The sequence below is a fragment of the Cygnus atratus genome, chromosome 9 (genome assembly GCF_013377495.2).
Source record: "Cygnus atratus isolate AKBS03 ecotype Queensland, Australia chromosome 9, CAtr_DNAZoo_HiC_assembly, whole genome shotgun sequence".
In the NCBI taxonomy this organism is placed as follows: Eukaryota; Metazoa; Chordata; class Aves; order Anseriformes; family Anatidae; genus Cygnus; species Cygnus atratus.
The window spans coordinates 25,378,859-25,406,038 of NC_066370.1; the positions used below are offsets into that span (position 1 = coordinate 25,378,859).

Here is a 27,180-nt window from a genome sequence, read left to right on the forward strand (position 1 = left end):
GGCAGGGAATGGCTGCTGAAGCTGGCACCACAGCAGTGGCTTCTGCAAGAGCTGCTCCCCGGCGCGGCGCTCGGCGATCCCCTGGTTATTAAAGACCCGCTTGCACACGGGGACAGATTAGAGCGGGGCTGGGCGGAAGGTGGCGGCGGCTGATTTGGGGCGGATTAGAGTGCTTTCGAACGTGAGGCCGCGTCTGGTCAGCGCTGGGCGCTCCAGCTTAGCGCTCGCGGGCTGCAGCGAGATTTATTCCGCGGCGAGAGGCAGCCTCGGCAGGTAGCGTCTGCCCAGCGTGAGAGCTTTCGGGGGGCATCCGGACCGCCCTGGGCTCCGATGGCTTTCCTCCGGGCTTCAGGGCTCTGCCAGGCGGTGGGCAGCGTGGCCGCCTCCGAGAAGGTCCAGCTGGCACAGATGGGTTTGTATTCGGTTTGGTGTTTGATACAGAAGCAGCTCCTTCCGCAAAGATGCGTGTATTACTGAGAAAGACGATCATCGCTCGATCTAAACATTAAAAAATGCTCTCTGAATTCAGGTCTGGTTTGCTCTAAATGATTGTTGTGGGAGGGTAAAAGTAGCCTGGTCTTTTGGTATTGTTAAAGCCCATTAACCTACAGGATGTCTGTTGGGATGATTTTAGGCTCTCAGGAAGGTTTGCCTACCTCTGGAAACAGAAGTAACTTTGCAGCTTTCAGATTTTTTTATTTATTTTTTTTTAATTTGAAAGTAAATCTTCAAATATACAATGCATAAGTGTGATCTTTTTTGAATTTCTGGATTAATTAACTTTGTTTTTGTAGCATAGACTGCTGTATTATAGCCTGCAACTTTTATTCATTTTCAGGCTTTGGATTAAAATGCACAGGTAGCGCTTGGGTCAGAAAAACACCGTAACGTGGAAAGCACGTCACGCTTCCCTGAGTTCTAGCATATGGCTGCACTGAGGGGCTGCTTCGTTTTGATTCATTTATTTATTTATTTCAGTATTCCTGGTTTATCTAGAGTATTAAATGTTTTCTCTGGAACCATTTTCCTGTTCCTTTAGTGAAAGCGTTCCTGAGCCGCTCTTCTGGAGCTTTCTCCTGCCCTGGCTCTGTTGAGGCACTTGGCTGCGTTCAGGTGCTGACCCACGGGGCCCTCTTGCAAATGCCCCGCTAGAGGCTGAAATCAGCACACTAACGTAGGTTTAAAAAGACCTTGTTTCTTGTGTCTGCCTGTGTCATTGGTAGCTGAAAGGAGGGGATGGTATATTTTGTAAACTGGAAAGGGAAAACAAAAAAGGAAAAAGCCTTCTAAAACTGAAACCCAGCGGGCCTTTGAATGGTGTGGAGCTTTCTGCTATGGACACGTGCATGACAGGGATGGTGCCGTGAACTTCCTTACCCGTCTGCTGTTCTGAGCGAGATGTTTGCATCTGGGTGGCGTTTTCTGAGAACTGCAAGAGTGCAAGCAGAAAAGCTGGTGCTTTTTCGGGCAGTGGGCTTAGTGCAGGTGGCATCTGAGAGATGGAGAATGCTGTGGTATTTGGCAGGAACTGCATTTCTTCCACTCTTCTGTGTTGGTGTTTTAAAATCTATTCCATGTAACTTTGATTCTCAAGTCTTCTTCAAGTTTGAAGATGTGCGTGGGAAATGTGTCTGTGTTAATTACAAATGTGATATAGAAACATGCGGGCCATTGAAACTGCAGAAGAAATTGTAAAGTCTTTTAGGATTTTTTCCGTGTTTTCTGGTGGTTGGAATTATCTGCTTGTGGCCCATTTTCTGCTTTTCTTGCATGAAAGAAATGTAGTCCCCTTTCTGCTGCCTTTTGCTAGTGGTGCTCAACCACACCCCGGCGAGACCCTTTGCTTTCTGGCACGGCTGAGCTGATGGTAACAGAAACACTTATGCGAAACTTGCTTGTGTTTAAGACTTTTATTAATAACTGATTACGGATTAAGTACAAAGCAGCAGATTATCTGTATTGAGTAGCTTGTAGCTAAACCTCTTCCTAAGCCAAAATCTTGTTGCAATGGATCACTGATAGTGAGATAAAAACGTGCGTGCAGTTTGCGATTAGGTAAGGGCTCAGGTTCGCACCTCCACATGGCCCCGCACGGCCTGTTCTTAGGGACAGCCTCAAACCTGTGCTGGAGGAAACATTTTTAAATTATTTTAAAGGCGTGAATCCAAGACAAACTTGAGCTGGACTCAGTTCCAATGTGGAAGGCTCAGTTCCTGTATATGCAGGAAGTTTTAGGGACGTACTTTGCCTCAGTTTGTCTTCTTTAAGGTTGTGACTTTTCCATCCCTCGCTGTTTCAAGGCTTGTCTGCCTGGTGCTTTGTGCACCTTCAGATACATTAACTGCCATGGCTTGAGCTTGAATAAGTGCATACCCATAAGTTACAGTAACATCTAGTTCTGGCTTGGTTTACGTCCCTTTTCTGGTTCATCTTAAAGCGCTGCCACACGCACCCACCCATCGGCCATGGGTGACAGGCCAGGGAAAGGCCAGGCCTTCGCAAGGACAAACTTACGGCGCTCGTCCACATCTGTGGTGCTTTCGGGAGGGTTTGGTTCTCTTCAGCTCAGCCCAGGTCCTCAGTGCTCCAAACAACACAACTCGGCACAAACACCGCTTCTGCTGCAGTTCTGGGTGCAGAGCAAGAGGCCTTGGAGGGCTTTGTACCGGGGCCTGTTCGTCCCGTGAGGTTTGGGGCACTGCTCCGCCTGCGTCTGACCGAGCAGAGGCCGGTTCTCCTTTGTTGCTGGCCTCAGGGTTGCGTGTGAAGGGGAGGAAGATGAGGAGAAGAAATAAAGACAGACCGGGGTTTTATTTGAGAGCCAGCCAGAGTGTAAGCAAACCATCCGGGAGGTGAATTTGGAGTGATTCAAGTGAGGAGAGGCAATGGGGATAAAACCAAGGGAATTTAGGAAGGTGGATATACGTGTACTGAGATCAGGGGGAAAGGTTATCTTGATCCTAGTGTTTGGAGAACTGTGGGGGGGGAAGATGTGAGATGAAGTGGAGGAGATGGGTCTATCTTAGTCAAAACAAAGAGAAACAAAACCTCGTTGTCCCAGATGGGATGGACAGATAAAGAGAAGTTATCACTGTGTGTGCTTGAAATTTGGTAGCAGGATAGAGAGGCTGTAGATGTGTGTGTAGCAGCGGGGAGGGATTGTGTATTTATAATTCCATTAGCGGTTCTAACAGTGTCAAAACAGCGAGATCTAAGCTAAGGGATTACTGAGCCCAAGGCAACATGGAGTTTGGACAGTGGTCTTACCATTCAAAGCTGGCAGAGTGCTGGGTCTTACAATTACAGCGCTGTGGCTAATAATATGAAACCAAAATGCTTACAGGAAATACGCATAGAACAACTACAAAATATTTTCCTTCAGTATCTGGTTGAGTTTTCTTTGCCTCCTTTGTTGTGAAGGTGTTTTGACCGATGCACTTTATTTTCTGATGTGGAGTCTAGGTGTGAAGAAGAAGAAGAAATGGTATGTCTCTGGCACAGTAGTGAGCAGTTCCTGGCACTGAAGGTGAAAGGCAAATGTTTTATGTCTGGGAGATGTTTGAAAGCCATTAACTCATTTTATTAGCGGAATTGGATGGCTATTTAGTTGAATTTATTCTGTTCTGCTTAACAGTTGAAAGATGCATGAGTGTTATGCAGTCTGGGACTCAGATGGTTAAGCTGAAGAGTGGAACCAAAGGGCTCGTTCGTCTCTTCTACCTGGATGAGCACAGAACCTGCATCCGATGGAGACCGTCCAGAAAAAGTGAAAAGGCAAAAAGTAAATTTTTAATGTCTTAATTTCTTGGGCAGCTCAGTATTAGAGTGTGAATTACAGATGGAAAACCGAGCAGTATCTTTTGGATTCATTACATGAATCCTCTTCACTTATTTTAAATTTGCTATGATACTTAAAATGAAGGTTGTCAATAGTGTGAGTAGAGTTTAAGCACCTACTGAAAACTTGGGAGTGTAAAAGGAAGGGAATGTAGTTCAGTGGCGTGTGGACATTTTCCGTGTGCTTATGTGAATTATGAACAAATTCAGTGGGGACTCAATAAGTGTACTGATCTCTGTACAATGTATGCGCCACAATTTAAAAATATAACCTAGAAAAGCTTAGATGGATGTTTCTTTGTTGTAACAACTATGATAACTTTCTTTAGGTATTATTACATCTTGGAGTTACTGTGTAGCAACGTTTCTCATTGAAACAGTTCCTGCTCCCGTGTTTCAAACTAGAAATTCAAATCAGCAGTGTATTAAATAAATTAAGGACTGGAAATTCAGAGAATTGTCCTGTAGGCTTGAGATTTAAAAGCAAGCAATTGGCAAGGCTGCGGGCAGTGACAGTTGGTGCTTTTGGGACCGTGCGTGGTAGCTGAGGGCTGCAGCAGAGAGCAGCACAGGGCTTCAGAGGCGTGGAGGTGGGAGCCCACAGCAGGGAGTGCTCAGAGCCATGCTGTACCCTGCCTGCACCTGCAGCAGGACTGCCCTCAGGGCAGCTGTTCTGTGCATGCTGCGTAGGCAAGGACGAGCCTCGGTGTCAAAAAGCCCTTAGGGATGTGAAGATCTAATATTAAAAATCATTTAATGGCTTTTAGCCTGAATAACTCAAAATTGCTGAAAAGCAGGAAATAACTGGGTGATTATACGAGCATGTCAATTTTTGGTTTCCCTTTTCTCCCCAGTTGTCATCGATTCCATTTACAAAGTGACCGAAGGCCGGCAGTCCGAAATCTTCCACCGCCATGCAGAGGGGAACTTTGACCCGAGCTGCTGCTTCACCATTTACCACGGCAACCACCTGGAGTCCCTGGATCTGATTACCTCCAACCCAGAGGAAGCTCGCACCTGGATCACGGGGCTGAAATATTTGATGGCTGGAATAAGTGATGAGGACTCGCTTGCTAAGCGACAGAGAACACACGATCAGTATCCTTTTATAAGCCTGAGCAACGTCCTGCAATTCAGTATTTCTTGTTTAGTTTCTTAGTGAATTTGGTATTGGGTGTTATTTCACCCCAAGCTAAGTGCCAAAAAATTTGCCATTGATTGCAATAGAAATATTAGTGAAGTTTGATATGGACACTTACCTGTGCAATAAGACATCAGTTGTGCCATAGGGACTGGATTAAACTCCACTGAGTCAGTGGGCAGGCCTGGGTCTTTTGTTAGTGAAATCCCTACTGGAGGGTCAAAATGCTCATTTCATTTCTAGTTCTCTCAGCAAATACTAACCCGAGAGGCTAGGTTGGTTAGGCACACAGCATAGTACAGTAATAGTACAGTAATAATTCCTTTGTGGCTGTTCCTTTTCCATACTTCTCCTAAAACGAACGTTTTGTGTGTGAGCATGTGCAGCCTGGCTGGTCTGGGGTTTGTTGCACTACTGGCCACCCGTGAAAATCCTGAGATGTTCGCCAGGGAAGGATTTCTGTCGTCTTCTGTTTGTCCAACTGTGCCTTTATTCTCCCACTGCAAATTGCAAGGCCCGTTAGAAGGCACCGTTCCCAAGATATGGGAATTGATGGAAAACTTAAATTTCTTGGCCTCTGTACAGCTCAAATGTGAACTTTTTTTTTTGGAGCCTTCTGGTAAATTGCCCGGTCTTCTGGTAAACTCCTGGCCCTCTCCATTTCTCTTAGTTGGTGTGTGTCAGATATCTGTGCCTGCTGCTCAGCCTCCATTGATTGTCAGAATGACAAATCTTTAAAGCTCCTTAAATATCTTTTTAGCCTAGTAATCCAAATGAGCTTTTTGCGAAGACTGTGCTCACTGAGTATTTTCTTGATGTGCTTTCTTTCACAGAGTGTTTACTAGCGTGTCAAATATAAAGAACACTCTTCCCCCTAAACAGACAAAAAAGTCTTGATTATAATTGTAACCTGTCTCTTTCTTGCCACGAGAAAGAATACAAAACGATCACTTGTAAATACTCCTGCTGGAGAATATACACACACGGTATTTAATTTATATTTTCAGTGTTTCTGATTCTGATACGAGACAGGCACGGATCCGTTTGGGGGATATATTGCATGCTCCGCTGCACACATACTCAGCTTGCTATATTTATCCATGACTTTTTCCGAGCTGCACATATCTGCTGTATGGTGAAACATCACTTCAAGTCTTGTTTGTGTTATCAAATGCGGCAGCTGGGAGACTGCAGACAAAATGACCCGGTAACAGTTCCAGCTAGAGCAAGAATTTAGGAAAAGCTGCAAAGGAATATATGTGCAAAAAGGGGGTAAAATTCACTGGTTAGAAAGCGGAGTTCACACAGAATTAAGGGAGGTGCAGGAAAATATCAGGGCGAGCCCAGCAATATTTGAAAGCTACTTTAGCTTCTCCTCTGAGAATGTACTCAATATCAGAAATAAGAGAGCAAAGGAGCTAGTGTTGTGAACCAGACTACAAATCATTGTCATAAACCGGTACCACTTTTAAGCATTGAAATGAAACTTCTGTCCATAGCAAGGGTAAGGGAAAGAACTATTTCAGTGCCACCTCGAACAGACATAAAGCTGCAGAATGTCCTAGGAAAAGTTTTAGTAGAGCTGAGCTGTATGCAGCGTGAAGAATCACAGCCTGTTTTCTGACCTTGACAGCTGCTAGTTTTGATACCATTTTGTCCTTGTGCAGGGAGAAACAGCAAATGTATAATTGCTGTCCGTTCTCTCTGTGCAATTTATCATTGTGTGCACTTGTTGCTGCCCTGTGGGACACCTGACATAAAAGGTGAGGGCAGAGGTATTAGAGGGAAGGCGGTGGTTAAAGAAGTTGTCCAGAGATGGATAAATTACAAGTGTACAGATGAAAGAACTGTGTAACAATCTTGGGGGAAAGAACATGGAAAAACAAGAGTGTTTCATTGTTAATGAGGCTCTCAAGGAAACCTCAGGCTCGTAATAATGTACTTGGCCAGGTTTCACCAGGTCTCCATTATGCCATCCACTTGCATGAGGTTGTCATCTCTGATACGAATGGCAGCTGGGCTGGCGTCCTGTCAGTCACAAAGCAGGTAGCCCCCAGATATTAACTCCGTGAAGGTCAACAGCCTTGGTTATACCAGATAAAAGGTACAATAGCAAGTGGTACCACAAGGGGTACAGTAGCAAAAAGTAAAGCTTTGGTTTGGTATCAGCACAGGGAGAACCATGCAGATCGCACCAGATCTTTTCCATCAATGAGTCTTTCAGGGTGTACCCCTGACATCTGTAATGCGGGCTGTGGGAAATCTTAATTCACGGGTTTTGCCCGGAGGCTTTGACTCAAAAAAAGATGTGTTTGTGAAGGCTGGATTGAATAACGCCTAGTTCTTTTCCCTAGCAGATGTTAAGGTGCTCTGCTAAGGAGTATCAGCCTCCTGCCCAGAAGAGCTGGGGACGAGTTTCATTCTCCTGAGCTGAAGTCTTGTCCTTGTCCTGCCCAGCTGCTCTGCCTCCTTCCTCCAGGAGGGGACCACACTCTTGTACGTTTCCTTGACCCGTTTGCAGCTGGGTGAAACAGACCTTTGAGGAGGCTGACAAGAACGGAGATGGCCTGCTGAACATTGAAGAGATCCACCAGCTGATGCACAAACTCAACGTTAACCTGCCCCGCAGGAAGGTCCGGCAGATGTTTCAGGTTGGTGGCCTCTAGCACGGGGCTGTACTGTGCTAAACCAGTGACAGTTATGGTCTGAACCACAACAGGGTTTGAAAGCTGGGACTTAAAACCCTGTCCTTTCCAACATCTCAGATTTTTACCCAAGTCTTGTCTTTTTATAGACAAGGGTGCATCAGAACATTGACTTCACAAGACAAACCCCACAGAAGACAATTCATTAATTTTACTCTTTAGATGTGTTATTGTTTTCATCTCTATGACCTGAATTATTCTACATTGGCAGTGACGGTTGCTCTGCTTCTATTGAAATCTCTCTTTTTTTTTTTTTTTCATTTCCTTTATGGAAAATTATTTGATAGAAACTAGCTTTATGAAAGTGATTATGGTTCTTTTTAAAACTTCCTCTCTTAGCCAGAATAATTTTTATTTTATATTTTACTTCTGTTGCCTGAAAACAGTTACAGTTGGGCTGGTAGAAAATGGTTTACAATGTAGGAAGGAAAGATAAGCCAAGGGCATAATGAAGAGCAAAATGCTTGAATGTTAACGGAGTGGTTTCTGTGAAGGGGAAATAAAACTTGGTCCTTGGAATGCAAAACAGACTGGATCTGCTCATTGCACCTGCTATTACATGAGCTCCTCCGGTCCAGAAGGAGACTGAGCCTGAACTGGAAGAGCTTTCTTGAGAAGGAGGAAGCGATAGCAAGGTTGGGGATACTTATTTTCCTTGGAGAGAGGAATTTTGGTTTGGTAAACCTGTGTGGAGAAAAGACCTCGGGCTCAAAGGCAAGTCAGCGTTGAAAGGGCTCTGACAGAAGGCGTTGTGACCTGCACTTTAACGCTGCTTGGAAAAGGCCACGGGTTTTATAACGAGAGGAAAAACATTGTATTGCAGCTGTGAATGAAAGATGTTACTTGTGGGAACAATAGCATGTCTCTACACATTTATTTCACTTTGTCTACATCATCTGCTTACGTTCTCAAACTTAACAAGAGTTGTAGCTCCCCCAAAGTTTGGTCATTGTGGGGACCTAGGTAATGTTTGACAGCAGTTCTCCAGAATACATTCTTTGTTTTGGAAATCCAAAGCAATCCTCTTAGGCAGATGTTCACAGTAAAAACCTTGTATTAACATACGTTAAGTATTGTTTTCTTCTCTTGCTACGTCTGAGGATAAACAAAAACTGCAACCAAGGCTGGGGCTGCTGGGGTTCTCTTTTGGTGCCGAGGCTCATTGCTGCTGCACTGTTGGACCCCCAGCAGGGAGCTGACGGGGGCTCGGAGTGCTGCAGCTGGAATTACTGTTAATTTAAGACCGTGGCTTGTTCCAAATGTTTTTAAATGTCAGACTCTGTTAGAGGAAGCCAAGGGGTGAAATTATTATGTTCCTTGCTATGTTGTAATCCGGGATAACTGCAAGACGTACAGGAGAGTAACAGATCAGAAAAAGCCCAGGGTGTGCTTCTTCACGTGGGGAACAAATTCAAAACTGAAGGTGGAATTGAGACCTCCATAGGGAACCTGTGGCTTCAGTGCAGGAAGTGTTTTCTCCGAAAAATCCAATAGATAGTATTATCATTTTGCAGTTATTTTAGCCTGTGTGTAGTAGGCTTTGAGTCTGAACAGAATTTTGCAGGTTAGAATTTATTAAATTTCTGTTCTATCCATAAATCCTCTTCTGCTTTATTCCCTGAATTCACCTACATTCTAGCACGCTTACCTGAGTGTCTTTACCTCTTAGGAAGCTGACACAGATGAGAACCAAGGAACCTTAAATTTTGAAGAATTTTCAGTGTTTTACAAGATGATGTCCTTACGTCGAGATCTCTACTTGTTGCTTTTAAGCTACAGTGACAAGAAGGATCACCTCACTGTTGAAGAACTTGCTCAGTTTCTAAAGGTGGAACAAAAGGTATGGAAATGTACGTGCATATAAATACAAGTATAGGGAAAGGATTATGTGGAAAACGTTTAGCTTGGGGCAGGGGCGTGGGGAACAGTTTTTTTTTTTTTTTACAAGAGATCTGTATTTCTAAGGGAAGACTATATTTTTGTGATGCAACATAAAGATGGATGTTACACCCACCTGCCAAAGTTCAGAAAGGTCAGGTGTCCAGGATACTATCTGGATGCTCCAGGGAGGACATGCATGAAGATGCTGAAGTGCCCAGGGACAGCTGAAGGGCTGTGGTAGGAGAGGGGGCATGGAGGGACCCAGAGCAGGAAGAAAAACACGTGAAAGAGGCAGAGAACGCTGTCTGTGGGTGCGGGAGGACATCAGGAAACTACTGATGCAACAGCAGAACCAAGCTGACTGTTCAGTCTGGCATATTGAACCCACCCTCTGTGTACACACTACTCAAAAGCCCGAACACAGGCAGGGCTGTCAGCTGTAAACACTCTGCTGACATTTTTCTGGGAGGGGAAAAAAAGAAGTGTGACTTCCTTAGGTGAACCTCTAGGCAGCGTACTTTAGAAGCATCTTGCACTTTTTGTCTCTTCCCTCTTGTCTTCTCACTTGCCTTATTAGCAGTGTTGAAGCACATTTACCTTTGTGTGTTTTCAGAACACAAATGTGATAACAATGACCTCAGGCAAGGCAGGATTGCCTTCAAAAGCTGATAATGGTTCAGATCATAATGCCGCTCTAAAATGCCTTCAACCAAACAGCATTGGGTTTTTGCTCTTGTCTGACTGCTTGGAAACCTGTGGGTGGTCTGTCCAACTCCATCTGCTACTATTTTGGGGCAAGACTTTTGAATATTCTGCTGACTGAGGATAGAACAAAAGTTTTGTTGGTTTTGTGTGTTTTTTTGGTCAATTTGCTAAGCTGGCTTTCCTAGGAGAACACCCTGTTGCCCTCACCTAAGAGCTTGTGAAACAGATTATTTCCATGTAGGTGCAGCTAAACTCGGCTCATTGCAATTGAAATTGCAATTTTTTGTCTTCAAATGTCAGAGGAGCAGAAAATAGGCATAAAATAGGCTGGTTTCCTAGAAGGACTGCTGGTCCTCCTAGCCATAAGCATCTGTGAGGGAGGAACAACCCCTGGATGTCCAGTCACGGCTGCATGCCTGCAGGTTGTCCCTTTGGGAGTGCCCTTTCCTAATGAATCCATCTGGGTCTGAACTGGTCCCACCCAGAAGCTGATCTCCTGCGAAATGACAGATTGCTTCCACAGCAGGATCTCCAGGGTCTTTTGACGGACAGTTTGGCTCTTACTTGTCTTTGAGTAACGTGTGAAATGGGCTCTGAAAACATTGTCTTCCCTGCTGAAGAGCAGCTTTGCAGTAGGTTCTGGACCCGCCCAGCGGAGGGAATGGCCTCACGCTGCCCGGCTCTTTGGAGCCCCATCGCGATGCCGTGTGTGCGGGCTCTCCACCTGTGGCTGCAGCGTTTGTGCTTCCCTTCTCCTTTCCGCTGTGTCCATGTCACACCAAGTGCTTTAATTTCAGCAGCAGAGACCTCCTGGATGCTCTCGCTCATGGCTTTGTGCAGTTACAAGGCTGCTTTGGTGTTACAAACTTGAGATGTTTGGTTTTGGTTCTCTGAAAGCAAGAGAGACCGTATGAAGAGGGTCTCCTGTGTGCCTGCTGGCCGCTTGCTGCTGGCTGGGGATCCGGTACTTTGCAAAATCCTTTTATTTGTGCTGAGAATAGGACAACCTGCTGAGATCTTTCCTCCAGCAGCACTCTCTGTGTGCTCCGGGAGAACTTATTGCTCCTTGTATGCTGTGCCCTCGTGCTCCCACATGCAGACCCACACGGACTGTTCTCAGCACGCCGCCAGACTGGCACCAAGTCGGGGTTCGGTGGTTAAAAGGTTAAAAGGACCTTCATGCAGCCTGGATGAAACTGGCCGCAAAACTATTGCCCCACTCATTTTAGTTGAATAGAATAGGGAGTAATTTCCTAACGATTACGCCCTGGGAACACACACCTGTAATTATGTAAAGCTTTCCTTAATTATTCAGTTTGGGCTGGTGTGTTTTAAGTCAGCTTGAGAGTCTAAGTCGACTCTTACTGCACGTCCACACTAATTATGTAGCACGCAGGAACAATTAGTGACGTGGTAAATGCTGAAAATCTGACGAGAAGTGGTAAGAAATGGGGATTAAATGCATTTTAAGAAAATGACTGTTTTGCACCAACTCTACGTGCTCTCTTGGAGCTGGTTTTACAGGAGTGTAACGAGCCTGCGTGTGTCAGGGAATGTCGGCGTACGCCGGGCTGCGAGCTGAGGCAGCGTGTGCTGAAGGGTGTCAGGAACCTGCATCCTGGGAGGAGTAGGAAACGATGAGAATATCAACGTTGGTATGGGAACTTTGAAAAGAGGAGAGGCTGTGGAGGTTGTTGATAAGAGACGAGGGTCGTATCTGATCAGCCCTTCTGCTTTCTGCAGCAGCCCTTAGTGCAGCGGCACGGGCTCTCAAACAGAAAGCAAGCCGATGCCCTCCCTCTTCTCGTGCTTATACAAAAGGAGAACGAGTACAACTGATTTGTGTCATGACTCCATATGTTATGACATTTTATATCAGCGTATAGCATCAAGATCGGAAGAACAGATTTGCTTTGATTGTTTATATTTTGTTTTTCTTATGGAATAATTAGCTGTGAACAGCTGAAGGCTGAACTATCAGTGCATGGTTGACGCAGGCTAGTGGGTTGGCATCCCGTCTAGGAATACCTGTCACCAGCATTGCAATTCTTTTCTAATTTCTTCTGCTTTTGTTTTCCAACTACTCTTCTGGTTTACATTGTTTTCTCTTATGTCATTTCCCATGAGAATGGGAAACAAGGGAGATTCACATTCATCTGCGGGAGAGCTCTCCCATCACCTGGCACCGCGGTGCTCTGCCCCTCCTGATGACATTATAGTTTCGGCAATTGATTTGCCTGACCTGCCTCCAAAGAAATTGATGAAATCAAAAGTGATTTTGCTCTTTTTTCTTGCTCCTGTACAGGTTAGGGGTAATGTTGCTTTTTATGTAGAATTTTATTTTGGGAAAGTTAATTGCTAGTCCATTTACTTAAAAAAACAAGATCTCATTGGTCATTCAAAGGCTGATACTCTTTTAAGGAGTGTAGCCGTATCAAAATGAAAGCCTTTAACCAGGAATATAAAAAATGATCCCGTATCCAAGAAATTTTAGAAGTGCCACTGTTGACCATCTTCAGCAGTTCCTGTATCTACATATTTAATCACTGATGATAGTCACTGCTATTTGGTATTCTTTCTAATGAAGGACTTTAAAACCTAATGAAAACAAATTTATATTAGTATCCTAAGACATAATCTCTCTTAAGCTACAGTTAAAAAGCACAAATCAGTGGCCTTTTCCCTAACAGATGCAGCTTTGGACCAGATTAGACATTTTCATTCGCAGAGCACACACGCACCCTGCCACTCAGACATCAAGGAGCGGTGTGGGATAATGAAAAAGTTAATTCTGGTCAGCCTGTGCTGAAGGAGGGCTGCTATGAATAGTGCTTGCAATCAAACAGCAACATCTATTTGAGCTGGGATAATCAGTTATTTTCTCTACCAAATTGTTCTCGTTCCTCTTACCCAGTGTAATTCCAGCGGGCGTCTCGCGTTGCCGGCTTAGCTGGAGATATAAATAAAACGTTCGGAGAGGCAAACAGGCTGGATCTTGCCTTCCCTGGGCAAGAGGAAAAGCAGAGGGAAGGAATAAGGCTGGAAAACCTCTCTTGCCATGTAAATACTTCTTTTTTCAGCTTGAGTCGCCAGCCGAGTTGAACTGCTAGCTCGCTCTCCTCCTGCAGCTGTCCTCGTAACGTCGATACAGCTGGGTGTTGGGTGCTCCGTCCCCTGGTCATTCCTCGCATTTGGGCTGTTAGGAGATAAGGTCGGTCATGGCACCCACATTTCCCAGGGGGAGCTCAGCCCTAGGCATGATCTGTCCCTTACAGAAGACCGCCAGATCGAGAGTCAGCCTACTTTGGGAAGATTTCCGTGCGGTTGGCTGCTGGGAACAGGGAGCTATGGGAAGTAACAGAAAGCGCAATTAACTGGAGACCGCAGGCAGAGCAGAGCGAATGGGATCGGTTTTGCCAGCTGAGAGGGAAGTCCGTCTGTAAAAATAACACTCCACGAAGGGACCATTTGGGGATTTAAACAATAAACCTTGCCTGATCTGCAGGGTGGCTAGTCTCGCTCCTCCGCCTGCCGCAGCCCTGCGGGCAGAGATCGCGCCCGGCGGGAGAGAGGAGCCGCCCGTCCCCCTGCTTCCAGCCTTCATTCGAAGGCAGGTGTTGGAGCTGCCTTTGGCAGCGGGGGCAGAGTGCAAGCGGTAAGCAGCACACTGGTACGGAGAAGCTGCCAAAGGTTTTAGAGACATTATTGCCATCCTGTGATAGAATTAGTAGAGGAAACGTGCCCAGTCGTAGTTTTCACTTTGGGTCCTTACAAATTAAGGGGGACAGGGGTGAAAAAAAGATGAGGTGAGTGATGAAAGCCACTTTCCTCTGGTTTTAGAAGGAATACAAATCTCTCTGGTGCTCTGGCCCCATTGGTCAGGACTTCAGCTGGGGGCTGGCTGAAGCTGGTGACAAAACTCTTATTTGTTTCCGAAGGACTGCTGCTTTTCATTTCACAATCTAATTATTTATCTCATAGCGTGTATATTACTCTCCTAGAGAGTGAAGTCTCTTGAAAGTAATGAAATCGTAGGAGTGGAAAATGTGTGTAAATGAAATCAAACCCCGCCAAATCTTTTTTTTTACATGTTTAAGTAGATTGTACTAAGGAATATCACATCATAGTTCTCATTTCAGCATGATTGCCCAATGCAGCTATTATTAATTGTGCTGAGCGGCTCATTTTTTATCTTTTAAGCTGAAATGACAACTTTTAACAGTAACCACTACCTCTCATTCCTATTTTTCTCCTGAAATGTAAGATCCACGAGTCTTGTGGAGAACTGGCAAAAAATCAGATCAAGTCCTTTTACAGGAGGGTCTGTCCTCTTCCTATCTGCCTGAACTCAGTCTTTGATTAAAAGATTTTCCACGGGACCCAGAGGTCTGAAGTAGGCTTTGACATGCTGGTCACACAGTAGAAAAAATAAGTGCACCAACACTGTCCTTTTTGTGCAGATGAATAACGTGACGCCAGAATATTGTCTTGACATCATACAGAAGTTTGAGGTGTCAGAAGAAAACAAGGAGCAGAACGTTCTTGGGATTGAAGGTAACGCTTTTGATTTCTAAATTATTTTTATGTCCTGACCAATTATAGTGGAATAGAAAAGCCTTAACAGTATTTTCAAGTATCTTACAATATTTGATGACTGTGACAGCAGCTGACGTAAGAAACCAGCAGTCAGCAGCACAGGTGCATTGTTGTGAGTTATGGGAGACGGCAGTGGGTGGGCTCAGTTACCCATCGGGCGGCGATACATCACACAGCCGTACGTCATAGCCACAGCACGGTAATTCGCGAGCTGCAGGCTTGCATGTTTTTATGGCTAACTGTATATTTGTATAGTACAGTAGAAACATAGTTTATACTACAACATGTTCTAACTGAAGTAATAAATCAAAGTTTGCATTCCGCTCTGTCTCTGTAGGGTTGGAATCACTGCTGTACACTCCATTGATTTATGCTTATGTGAAATAAAATAGGAACAGTTGCTTTTTCCTTGGGTTTTAGTAACTTATTCACCTTGTTTGCTAAAGCAATTGTAGATGGCATATTTATTCAAAATCCAATTTAGTATCAAATTCAAATCTGAATTGAAATAAAACAGATTAAATACTATGGTCTGTTAATTTGCCCAGAAGATAGTTTTCACGAAGCAGAATAATTTACATGGTGATTTCTCTAGGGAGTGGGGGGAAAATATTCCTCCACACAGTACTTAAACCCTGGCTGCAGCCTCCCAGTTCTGAAATAAGTTTCTGGCGTGACTCTGGGCAATTTATTGAAATTTACACTGACATAAGGAAAGCAAAATGAACAAGCAGTGACATTTAAAAAATATTTATGTAAGCTTTTATGTTCCTTTTAATCTTACTGCTGCTCCTTTTATGTTCGAGTTGCTTTCAGCATTGATATTGTCTACGCTGTCCTTTGAAATGTTTTACATTTCGCATTCTCAAAGGAGATATTTTTTAAAACTTTCTCTGTTTTGATTCTAATCTGATTTGTAGTGATATAAACCAGTACCGTCTTCTCAGATAAGCTTGCAGCATAGAGAAAACTGTAAACTAGAGTAAAATTGGCTAAATCAGTGAGTTGGCTAGCCCAGGCCCCCATGCTGTCTGATCCTTAAGTGGCTGCTACCTTGTCCACACGGTACCTTCTGTGGATCTGCAGAAACACCAAACCTGTGCTCTTCCAGGCATCGTATCCTACAAAAGAAAGGTGGTGCACACGTCAAATCCTGTGGGTCTGAAGGAAACACCTGATCTGAAAACAGCTGGGTAGTGGGCATATAGATACGTGGTTTTATTTGGCTTTCTCTATAGCTACTATTCATCACTTTTATGCTTATACTTGAATGATAAGTTCTGGTTTTACTGTTGGTTGTTAATTGGTTAATTTCTGAACAAGCTTAGCTCACTGCCATGCTTTGCAGATACTTCTTGGTTGTGTAGGTTGTTGTTTTTTTTTTTAATTTTTTTTTGGGCAGTCGTGAATGTGTTTTTCTAGATTATATTTTATTTTCTAATTCAAAGCAAATTGTGTAGGGACAAGATTTGGATCTTGGGAGCATGTGCTTCTTGAAGGTAATAAACTTCCATAGGATTCCAAAAAGAATGACCTGGGTTAGTGCCTGCAGTGGACTGAGGCTGTGCAGCATCTTCAGTTTGCAAAGAAATAGGCAAGCCCCAGACTGCAACTGATGTGCTGAAAATATGGGGTGTGAAGGTGAATCTCGGCTATGTGATTCATTGGTTTGGGGACAGGGGTTGACACTAACAAGCACAATGGGAAAACACAACTATCAGAGTGCAAATCATTTTCTTGGGAAGATGCACGGCATCCACGCAAACCTTTCTCTGTTCAAAGGTTTCACCAACTTCATGCGCAGTCCTGCTTGTGATGTATTCAACCCATTGCACTGCGAAGTGCATCAGGATATGGATCAGCCCCTCTGTAACTATTTCATTGCTTCATCTCACAACACGTACCTGACGGGAGACCAGCTGCTGTCCCAGTCCAGAGTGGAGATGTACGCGCGGGTGCTGCAGGATGGCTGTCGATGTATCGAAGGTACGTTTTGGTGTAACTTCCAGCTGTGAGAGGTAGGATAGACCTTCCTTTTCAGCACAGTCAGTGACAAACCTAAGGCGTTAATGCTTCACTATCTTACTAATTACAGCAGCAAACTCCTGTTTTCCAGCAGTCTAGCAAGCATTTTTCTGTAGGGAATGACCTTCTCAGACAAATGGCTTAGCCACTCCTGGTTCCTCCTGCCAGCCACTGTGTTGTTAAGCTTTTCTCAGTCAGTGCTTGCTTTCCATTGTCCCACGTTTGTCTGAAGCACTTCTCTCTTGCTCAAGTCCCACGAAGGCAATGGACAGGGATCTTCCTGGGGCCCTGCTGCTCCAGCAGAGCAGCTCTGCTTGGTGTGCTCTGCAGTGCTGCCTGTGCTGGAGGAGGACATTTCATGGCATGGTTTCCTAATCCACCTTGCAACTCAGCAAAACCCTTCCCTTTCACAAATTGAAGGGGAAAGTGGGTGGTTGCATATACAGTTCCTTCTGCCGATGCAAAAATGACTAGTGCCTGGAGGAAAAGGACAGGTGAGCAAATAGTGCCTTCTGCCAGCACAGCTGTGTGTGTGTTTCTGTCAACATGTGAGCTGAATAATGCAGTTTAGGTCAGGCACAACAGACATAGGATGCTGTTTTGTTGGCTGAATGCTGGCGTAAGAAAACAAGATGCTGCTTGTTTATTTGTCTGATAGCTTGGAGGTGGGATTGGATTGTTGTTTAAATTGTTTGATTTAAATCGTAACAAAACATTATTTTCCTCTGGATGGAACAGTGTTTTGACAAATTTACACTCAGTCAGTATTAATTTTGTATGACTAATGTTACAAAACCCATCACTGGAAGAAAAAAAAATAATCTGAATTTAGGAATGAATTAGATCGGAAAAATTAAGCTGAAAAAACTGGGTGGTCTGTCACTCTGTTTTTTTCCATAGGAAAGTTCACTTTAGCACAGTAGTATGTTATTTTGCCTCACTTCAGAACTCATGTAGGTACTGTACAGTGTAGGTAAGAGCTCTGTAGCTTGTCTTTCGTGAAGTTAACTTTCTATAGAGGCAGCAGTAGTAACAAGTTTGATGTAAATCCAGACCACACTAACGCATTAGAAGTATTATTGTCTCAATCCATTCATATTTCATATTGGCGTGTGACGATCTCAGTGCTACTCCCACTACACACTTGGTCATCAATGGCAAGTTTAACAGCAAGGGGAAAAAAGACTAGATATTAAAAAAAAAAAGTCTGCAGAAGCTGCTTTCCCAATAGTTAGCTGTAAACATTACTTGATCTATTCCACCTTTGTAATTTTGTATATGAGGAAAAAATGAGCTTAATATAAGGGGGGAGTCAGGCTCAGGTTGCAGATACTGTGTTTAGTATATGAAAAGACTGTTTTGTTAGTGTTAACTTAACTGGGAAGTTGTAGCGGATTGAATGAAACTTCTTGACACCTGTACAGTTGAGTGGTGTACACGAGTTCTGTTGGCAAAGAAGATCAGCAGAAAAATATAAGATCAAGGGCATCTCTTAATGTATAGCTTTTTTGTCTTCATAGTGGATTGCTGGGATGGTCCAGACGGAGAGCCGGTAGTGCACCATGGGTATACGCTTACCTCTAAAATACTCTTCCGTGATGTGGCAGAAACTATCAATAAGTATGCTTTTGTCAAAAATGAGTAAGTGCAGAGTCTCTTTTGTGTAACTAATCTCATGTCAAAGTTCAACACCAGGAAGTACGTGTATTCCTTTACACACACAGGGAATAGAAAGTTGATTCTGTTCCCCTGCTTACTGCCTGTATCATATTTATTGATCAGCTTCATGAGCAATACTGTCAATCTAATTAGAAAGTTCAACCAAAGTTAGAAAGACCTTTCATGCATTGTAAACTCAATAATACTTTGAACAGACTGAGACTGTTCAATATCAAGTGATTATTTTAGTTCTTTGTTTGAACAAAACTTCCCACTCATTTCCTCTGGGAAATTCTCCTTAAAAATCAACACCGTAATATTCTCTACCTAAGGAAATACTTTATTTCAGTAGGAGGATCGAAAAGCTGTCTCATACTTAGTATAAGAAAATACAGAGTTGAGAGGTAATGTTTAAATTTGAGTTTTCTTTCCATGGTACTATATAACAAAGTTCATTATGAAAATTGCAGAGACTTGAGCCATATATATACGTTTATACGTACATGCACACACATAACAGTCTCAAAAAATCATGAGTGAGTATATAAAATTTTGAGTAGTCGGGGGAGAAGAAAAGGAAAATACGTACTTTTTTGTCTTTAAAGTGACACAAAAATGAGGGTATGGGAAGGCTAAATAAAAGAATAAATATAAGCACCCAAATTTGGTCTTATTGACTAGAGCTGGGAGGGAGTGAACTCAAAACTGAAGGAGGTGAGTCCTCATTTGGCATGTAGTTGGGCTGCAGGGTTGCTTGCCAGGTTTGGGGGCTGTCAAGAGTTTAAAAAAATAACTGGGCAAGTCTTTGGAAGAAATAGGCAGTTATATACAGAACAAAGGCTCTAGCTCAGGGAACTTTAGCTGAGAATTCCTGGAGCCTGTGAGAGTATTCTGGAAAGAATAGCCAAATATTTCTGCTTCTCCTCAGTCTGGTCGTCTTCAGAGGTTTGGTCTGACTCACTGTAGCTGCACTTATTAAGACAAAAGCAAATCGTTCAAATCATTTCAAACTTTGGCACTAGTGGGACGGGGTTGGAGGAGAGGGCAGAACCTCCTGCAGGGATTAGCAAAGGAATTCTGAGCCCATGGGGATTTGGGAGTTCTTATGCAAAGTCCTTCCTCTCAAAGTGAGTCTGTTTCCAGACTCTTGACAATGCAAAGGCAAACTACTTGAAACACTTTGTGGTAAGCTGTGCAGGTCTTCTGTCTTAAAACACTGTTATGACACTGTCTGGGGTTTTTGTTTCTAGGTTTCCAGTGATACTGTCTATTGAGAATCATTGCAGTATCCAACAGCAGAAGAAGATTGCTCAGTACTTGAAGGAGATATTTGGTGACAAATTGGACTTGTCATCTATAGTCACCGGCGACTCCAGGCAGCTTCCTAGTCCTCAAAATCTGAAAGGGAAAATCCTGGTGAAGGTAATTTGCTACTCATGACGTGTTCAAAATGCAACAAAAGTCAGCATGTGGCATTTATGTAGATCTTTCGCTTTTGAGAGCCGGTTTGTCTGTACTGTGAGGATGAGCACAGATGCAGTAAGTTACAATTCTGAGCTTTTCACAGACACATTGAAACAGCCTTAGCCTTGACAAGTGTCCCAGAATACTTCTCTAAGTGTTTTAACAAAGAGTTGTTATCAACAGCAGTGTAAAGAAAAGTCTTTCTATTTCTTCAGCATCTTGTCTAAGAGTCTTATAGTCAGAGATGCTGGTTTTTAAACCTTAGCACTGAGTCAGGAGAGTAGAGAAATTATATAAAATGTATCTTTGTGAATAGGAGGAAGTGCGACAAAATTATCTGATACTTTTCTTTTTCTGAAATCTAATTGATGTTATTAGTGGAAATTTTTCCCTATCATTCATATCCCTGCATTATCTAAACATCGTCCTACAGTTTTCCATTACACAAAGTATTTTGGAGTAATATAAAAACATCTGAAATTTTCTTGCATTTTCTTGCATTACCCCACATTTCCCCCTCACCTTGGTATGAGCAGTAGTTCATGAAATGAAACTATTTTCACGGTTCATCAGCTGTGTTTATGAAAGAAGAGCACTTCAGAAGGTAGCTAAAGAGCAGCAAGGGAGGAGGCCTTAGAGCACTGTAGTAAGTGTTGTATGCAAGATAAATTCTTTGAGCCTCTCAGTGTAAACAGATTTGCTCTGAAAGGAATTTCAAAGACCAAGATGGATATAATAAGAAAGAAATGCTAGGCAGGCCTTTGAGAGGATGATTAATAGAGTTGTAGCTTATTAGATTGTCTAATTGACTTTGACACACGAGGTCAATTACTTTGCTGCGAGCCCTTGAGATAACATTTTTCCCTCTATCTTCCATGTCAAACTGTCTACCGTGATTCACAGTTTAGGTTTGATGCTAGGTTGAACATATTTCGATACATAGTAGAGATGTGACTCTGAATTAGAAAACCTTCAAGTGCTCAGCTGTGATTTTGAATTTTATTGAAGTGTTTTTCTTGTGTAACTGCTGGTTAATGAACTGCGTGAGCAGGTAGTGTCAGCGTCGTAGGGAGCTGAACAAAACAGTAGGTAATGTCAGTCGTGACAAAACAGAGCGGACGTAGCTTGAAATATTGTCAGTGAATAAGAGGCAAGAGATTTAATACTGCGCTGTTTTCCATGAACTTTTGTGCTGGTCTTCCTAGCACATTTGAGTTTGTAACTTCAGATTGATGTTTCAGCTATCAGTGGCTGAAACTGTGTGGATAGTTACAGAACGGTGCAGAGCTGGGCTGATGTTTTTAGAACGAGGAATTCTGTTTTCAGCATCACTGTGCCTTGTCACAAAGCCTTATCTCCCATCTTCTGTTTTCTGTTTAAGTTAAACAGTCATGTTAGAACAGATGAAATGTTTAGGAATCAACATCTTGTTGAAGTAAGCCAGTTTCCCTTTTTTTTTTTTGCTATTATTTTTGCACAGTTTTATATGTTTTTCTTTGAAACACTGCATTGATTAATTAGCCAAACAATTTCAAGTGGTGGCCATAATTCTCATTTTGTTACTCATATAAAGAGTAATTCTGGTAATAGGAGTTTAAGCCCATATAAACGTTCAAGTGTGAGCTGAATTTGAAGGTCCTTCGGCATTCTGAGCATGCAGTATTAAAGTAAGCTTTGCTGCTTCCTTCATGATGATGGCTACTCGCAATGAGTTCTTCTGTGTCTGCATTTTCCCTTCTGATGCAGAGCCTATAACAAAGTATGAACTACTGATTCTTGAGTTTTATTTGAAATACACGATGGTCTGCTTGCTGGGGGTAAGCCTGAAGCATCTGGGAGGCAGCTTGAAAGTAAATCATTCAGACGCTCACTGAGTTGCTCCAGGGATGGGAGATAGCGTGCTTTTTTGAACGAGTTTGCAAATATCTTTCAATAGCAAACTCTTCCAGAAATACTTAAGTCCCCTTGTGAAGACATGACCCCTTGAGCCAGTTTGTATGAGATTCTCTGAAACTGAATTCTAAACTATGGCCACCTTTAAATAAGAAATAGTTGAGTAAAGGGATATTTTGGTCTTTGCACAACATGACACTGACCATGTGTGCATTTATCATGAATATTTTTCCTTGTTTTTAGGGAAAGAAGTTGCCATACAGTCTTGGAGCAGATGCTGAGGAAGGAGAAGTTTCTGATGAGGACAGTGCTGATGAAATTGAAGATGACTGCAAATTAAAATCCTGCTATGTATGTGCATATACACATGTCCCAGAACTGCTCTATCTTCACATTTCTTGTGTGCATATTCCATAATCCTGCTTACAGTTGTTAGCAGATTAAGGTTTTTAACTTGGATTTCTAAGTCAGGTCCTTAGGATGCAGGAATTATATCATTCCACGTTTAGATATGGAATGAATTTGTTCAGAAATGCAGGCTGTTCCTCATTTATACCACATAAGTAACAGGTATAAGTATTTTACACTGGGCTGAAATCATTGATGCCAGCACAATAAGCATGCTAAGATTTTTCAGGTACAAATGCTTAGTACTCAAAGCAATCATATGATGGAAGTGCTACACAGTTTCTAAATGAAAATTATCAAGAGACGTGCAAATGAAAAGAAATTGGAATGTGAAACATTTTTATTTTTAATCTTTCTGTTTCTTCTTTTCTGACACTGAAAACTGTTTTCTATTCTCTTTATTTCCTAACTCCTGCTGTTTATTTTTCTGCTGTTGGTTTTACTAATGCTTGTTTTGGCTACAATCTGAAGCTGGTGTGCAGTGCTAATACACGTTATCCAGCAGGTGCTTTTTTCAAGTCAGAAGGCAGCCTTGCTTCACCAGTCAAAATTTTTGAACAAAGAAGATATTATCAAGGGAGATGCAGAAAGAATAGATCAAATTCAAATTAATATTTAGCAAGTATAATATTGTTTATCTTTGCTTCTGAATGTAGCCCAGTGAGTTTGCCTTGTTGCCACACAGAAGCTCCTTAGTGTAGCTCTCATTAACTGTTTATGGCTTGAATATCAAGCTTTTAACTTCTCTGTATCATTTATGCCAGCTATTGGCAATGGAAGGATTGCTGGTTCTCCCCCTACCATGAGGTTGCTAAAATGCTACAGTCAGTAAACACCTTTTGGAGGATTTGTGTACATTACACAAAAGGACAGATTTTGCTTTCTTAGATAAACCAAATCCCTTTGTCCTACTAGACAAAATCCTGATTAATTTATTAATAATTTAGAGATTAGATTGCACTTGGATGTCATTCAAGCCACATGCTCCACAAGACAGTCTCATACAGAAGTACAGTTTTGCTTGCAGTAAGTGCTTGAAGTGTAGGATAAATCAGCCTGCTTAATGTCTCCAACTGTTGTATTTCTGTTGGCATTTACTATAGAATTTGAAATGTTGTGTATTAATTATGGGTAATCCCATAAATCTTTAGGATTGTGCTTGGTTTAAACTACAGGTTCTTCTTTAAGTACAGTATCTTTAAACACTTCTGCAGGTTTAAGTTTAGGGAATTCACTGCCCAATTCCCTGTCCTGTGCTGTTGAAGAGGAGCACTCTGTAATCCACATATGCTTTGCCAACATGAACTCAGCACTTATGGTGAGCAGAAAGACCTAAAACAAAATCTGCAGTCCTTAAAGCCAATGCAGTAGGACTTTTGTGGCCAGAAAGGGAGCACGTTAGTACAAGCAGTTGATTTCCTCCTGTCTGAGGAGAGTTCTCTTACCCCATGGAGAGAGGAATGCTCGGTGCATGCTGCTGTGCCATGGGATCCATTTTTGTTTTAAGCACCTTACGTAAGAGACTGTTTGGTGTCATGCTACTATTAATTATTTCCCTGTCTCACTTCTTGGAGCAGAAATCTAATAGTATTTGGGCTGATAGTTTGAGGAAGCGTGTGGGTGCGTTGGCTGTGAACTCTGGCTGTACCTTGAAGGAGGGTCAGGCTTGCGACTGCTTGAAGCAGAGCTACCACCAGGGCCTGGGGTGATCTGTGTGCTGGACAGTACTTTGGTGAGGCAGTGCAAACGATGTGTCAAGGGGATTAAAGAAAAGAAAGGATGATGGCAGTGACAATAAAAGCCACAATCGGAGCAGGATTACGCAAGAACCTTTTCTTTGCACAGTGAAAAGAAATGCTGGGAGTGCCTGAGGCATGTGTAATGCTCCCTCAGGCTGTCCGAGAAGTGTTGGAGATAGTAAGCTATTTTAACCGGATTTCTTGATGCTTTTCAGAGTAATGGTGCAACAGAGCACCAAGTGGAATCTTTTATAAGAACAAAGCTTGAATCTCTGGTAAAAGAATCGCAAATCAGGGACAAAGAAGATCCTGACAGCTTCACTGTGAGAGCACTGTTAAAGGCAACTCACGAAGGTCTAAGTGTTAACCTGAAACAGGTAGGTGTTTTTTTTTTCCCCCTGTACATACTGGATATTAGCCAAAGTGATGTGTTGCATGTTTCTTAAGTGAGAAAGGCAATGGCTTACTAACAGCATCTGAGAGTTGTATATATTGTAAACTTGGAATTGTTTCAGAAAAAAATCTCCAAGGAGAGGATTTGAATGATAAATGTGAGGAGTATCTTGTTCTAACCCGTTTTATTTCCTTGTAAAAGTTGGAAGCAATTAATTGAGCAAGCACTGATATTGCAAACAACTGTCAAACCATTTGGTCTGTGTCTAGGTTTTGGGGAAAACCCTCTCTCTACTACCTTAGTCCCATCAAGGCTGGCAGTGATAACTGACAGTGTTGTCTGCTGCCTGCAATGCTGGTGGCTGCTTTGTATAGCAGTAAAACATGGGATCGTGCTTTACTGCCCTAAGCAAGGTTCTGTTTTTTCATACCCAGAAATATGACTTATATAAAGAATTGGTAAGTTTCTTTTCCCTTTTGAGATGAAACTATTATTGCAAAACAGTGAAATGTATTGGAATTCTGAGTACATCAGTAGAGTCTGTACCGTGAATCCACCACCACCACATTTCACCTCAAGCAGATGCGAAGCCTGGTTATGTTAAATAGGGAATGAACTGTTCAGAGGGATGTGCCTACTCTAACTGGTATAAGTCTCCAAAGTCAGGTATGTGCAGTGCTGCTTTCTGCACATCTTCTCACTCTTTAGCTTTTTGTAGTTCTTGCCAACCTTTCTCCAAGGATGGACCTGTGAGACTTTTGCCTGAAGCCAGGCTTGACTACAGAAAATATGCTCAGCTTGTCCTGATGCTTGAGATATCTGGTCAAAGCTGCATTGTGATGAGCAGAGGCTGTGAGAGCCCAAAGGACAGAGCCATCTGACCTCGGAAAGAAGGGTTATTTCCAGATCGTGGCTTTGCAGCGTGAGAACAGTCAGCTTGCCTCCTCCCTTTGGCCTTTTTGAGGTCAGAGAAGTGGGAGTTCAGAGGGCAACCTGTATGTTCATAAACATGATCAGATATGAGCCATTTCAATATTATTTTGAGCTAGAATAATTATATTTGGTATGTTCTCTGGTACCTCCCCCCAAAAAAGAACTATTCACAATGCAAAATTACGTACTAATCTCCAGTAATTATCAAGTTATCTTTTTTTTTTTTTTTTTAAGGGCAGTGTATAATGTAAGTTTTAATTTGATTTGCTATTGAAACTGTCAACTACTCGCTCTTGTCTGAAAGAGACTGTTCCTTTATCTGCTAGGGTTTGCTTCTACGCTTTATGGAGGAAAGGAGCTAGGAACAAATTTTTGAACGTAGATACAGGGATTATTGACTTTCCTGGATGTTAAGAAACCATCTGGTTCCTTTATCGTTAGAATAGCCAGAAGTAAAGTCCAACACAGCACAGTGAATAACTAGTTTGTTGGCATTGCTGTGAGATGGTGGGGGAATATTCTTCAGCACCTTTAGGTCTTTATTTTGCTCTCTGAAAGATAAAGGGATGTGTTTTTCTGACAGAAGAAAGCTAGAAGCTGCCAGGAATTATCAAGCCAATGTCTAGGGACATGCCTATAGATGTGAAACTTGGACTTCAGGCTGCCTATGAAAAGCCCATGTCTGCTAGACAGATATATATTTTTTTCTCTCCTTTTCTTTTGCGGCTATTTTATGTACACTTTCATTTTTGTTTGCTTGTTTTCGCTGAATTGGTTTTTCTACATGGTTGGTTGCTGTCTTGAATATTAATGTTAATTCTTTTCCTCACTGTTAGAGGATTGCTAAGCTAAAATTATGTAAAGAAATGAGAAAAGTCCTGTAATGAGATTTTGGATTTAAATTTGCGTTCAGAGATCAGTATGTTGCGTTTGGGTTTTTTTTCCCTCTTACCTTTATTCTCTTGTGTGTTTAGTGTACTCATACAATAGTGAATCAGAGCGACATACAGAAACTTGGGGTTAAAATCATGAATCATAAAACTATGGGGTTAAAGGCATGTCTTTCAGAGACTGTAACAGACTTTTTAAAGATACTTCTGAAGCTATCTAGTTATACTCATTATTGCACTCTCTCTGCACAGAACCTGGACACAAAAGAAGGTGGAAAAAAGTCTCATAGTCGATCATTAATGGGCAACTTCGGTAAACACAAAGTAAGTAAAATAAGGGACTCCTTTTGCTGGTTTATATCTGACTTCTCTTACAACACAGTATGCCTTATTGCTTGGGACAGGCATGGTGTGCGTGGAGGCAACGAGGAAGAACTGCTTGGTTACACTTGGTATAATTTTTATTGTTCAGAAGAAGAATATAGCTGCCAAGAGTACAGAGAATCATTCAAAGATAGATACTCAAAACCAAAAACATTTTTGCCTGACCACGAGTTTAATCTTTATTAGTGAAGAGGAATTGCTGGTTTTCTGATCAGACTTGCAGCAGCAGAGGAGCAGCGTAAACAACTGCTTCAGTATGTTCTTGTTTTCCAGACCTCCTCCCACCCAGCTGATGGTGTTTTTCATTTGGGGTCCAAATTTACCCGTTTCACACCCTGAGCAGAGCCATACAATGCACTTCCTACTGGCCTCCTGCTTGTTTTCGGGGTCTGCTGTGACTGAGCAGTGGCTCTGGTCCCACCACTCCCGTGTTGTAAAAACGGGCTCTTCTCTGACCTCCTTGCGGTTTGGTGTGCGCTATTTATACGTCTGTGTAGCTGCTGGGTCGCATTGTCCGCTTCAGTGG

The 27,180-nt window shown here is 42.6% G+C and overlaps 1 protein-coding gene across 2 annotated transcripts in view; it reads left to right on the plus strand.

Annotated features, from left to right (window-relative positions):
* The window catches only part of PLCH1 (phospholipase C eta 1), a 60,798-nt gene that overhangs the window by 19,409 nt on the left and 14,209 nt on the right, over positions 1-27,180 (plus strand). For both annotated transcript variants that reach the window (XM_035566486.1, XM_035566487.1), the window contains exons 2-12: positions 3,635-3,781; positions 4,692-4,935; positions 7,500-7,629; positions 9,353-9,523; positions 14,730-14,823; positions 16,648-16,851; positions 18,411-18,531; positions 19,800-19,971; positions 22,150-22,257; positions 24,269-24,430; positions 26,523-26,594. In XM_035566486.1, the coding sequence (XP_035422379.1) occupies positions 3,635-3,781; positions 4,692-4,935; positions 7,500-7,629; positions 9,353-9,523; positions 14,730-14,823; positions 16,648-16,851; positions 18,411-18,531; positions 19,800-19,971; positions 22,150-22,257; positions 24,269-24,430; positions 26,523-26,594 (1,625 nt within the window). The remainder of the gene's footprint in view (positions 1-3,634; positions 3,782-4,691; positions 4,936-7,499; positions 7,630-9,352; positions 9,524-14,729; positions 14,824-16,647; positions 16,852-18,410; positions 18,532-19,799; positions 19,972-22,149; positions 22,258-24,268; positions 24,431-26,522; positions 26,595-27,180) is intronic.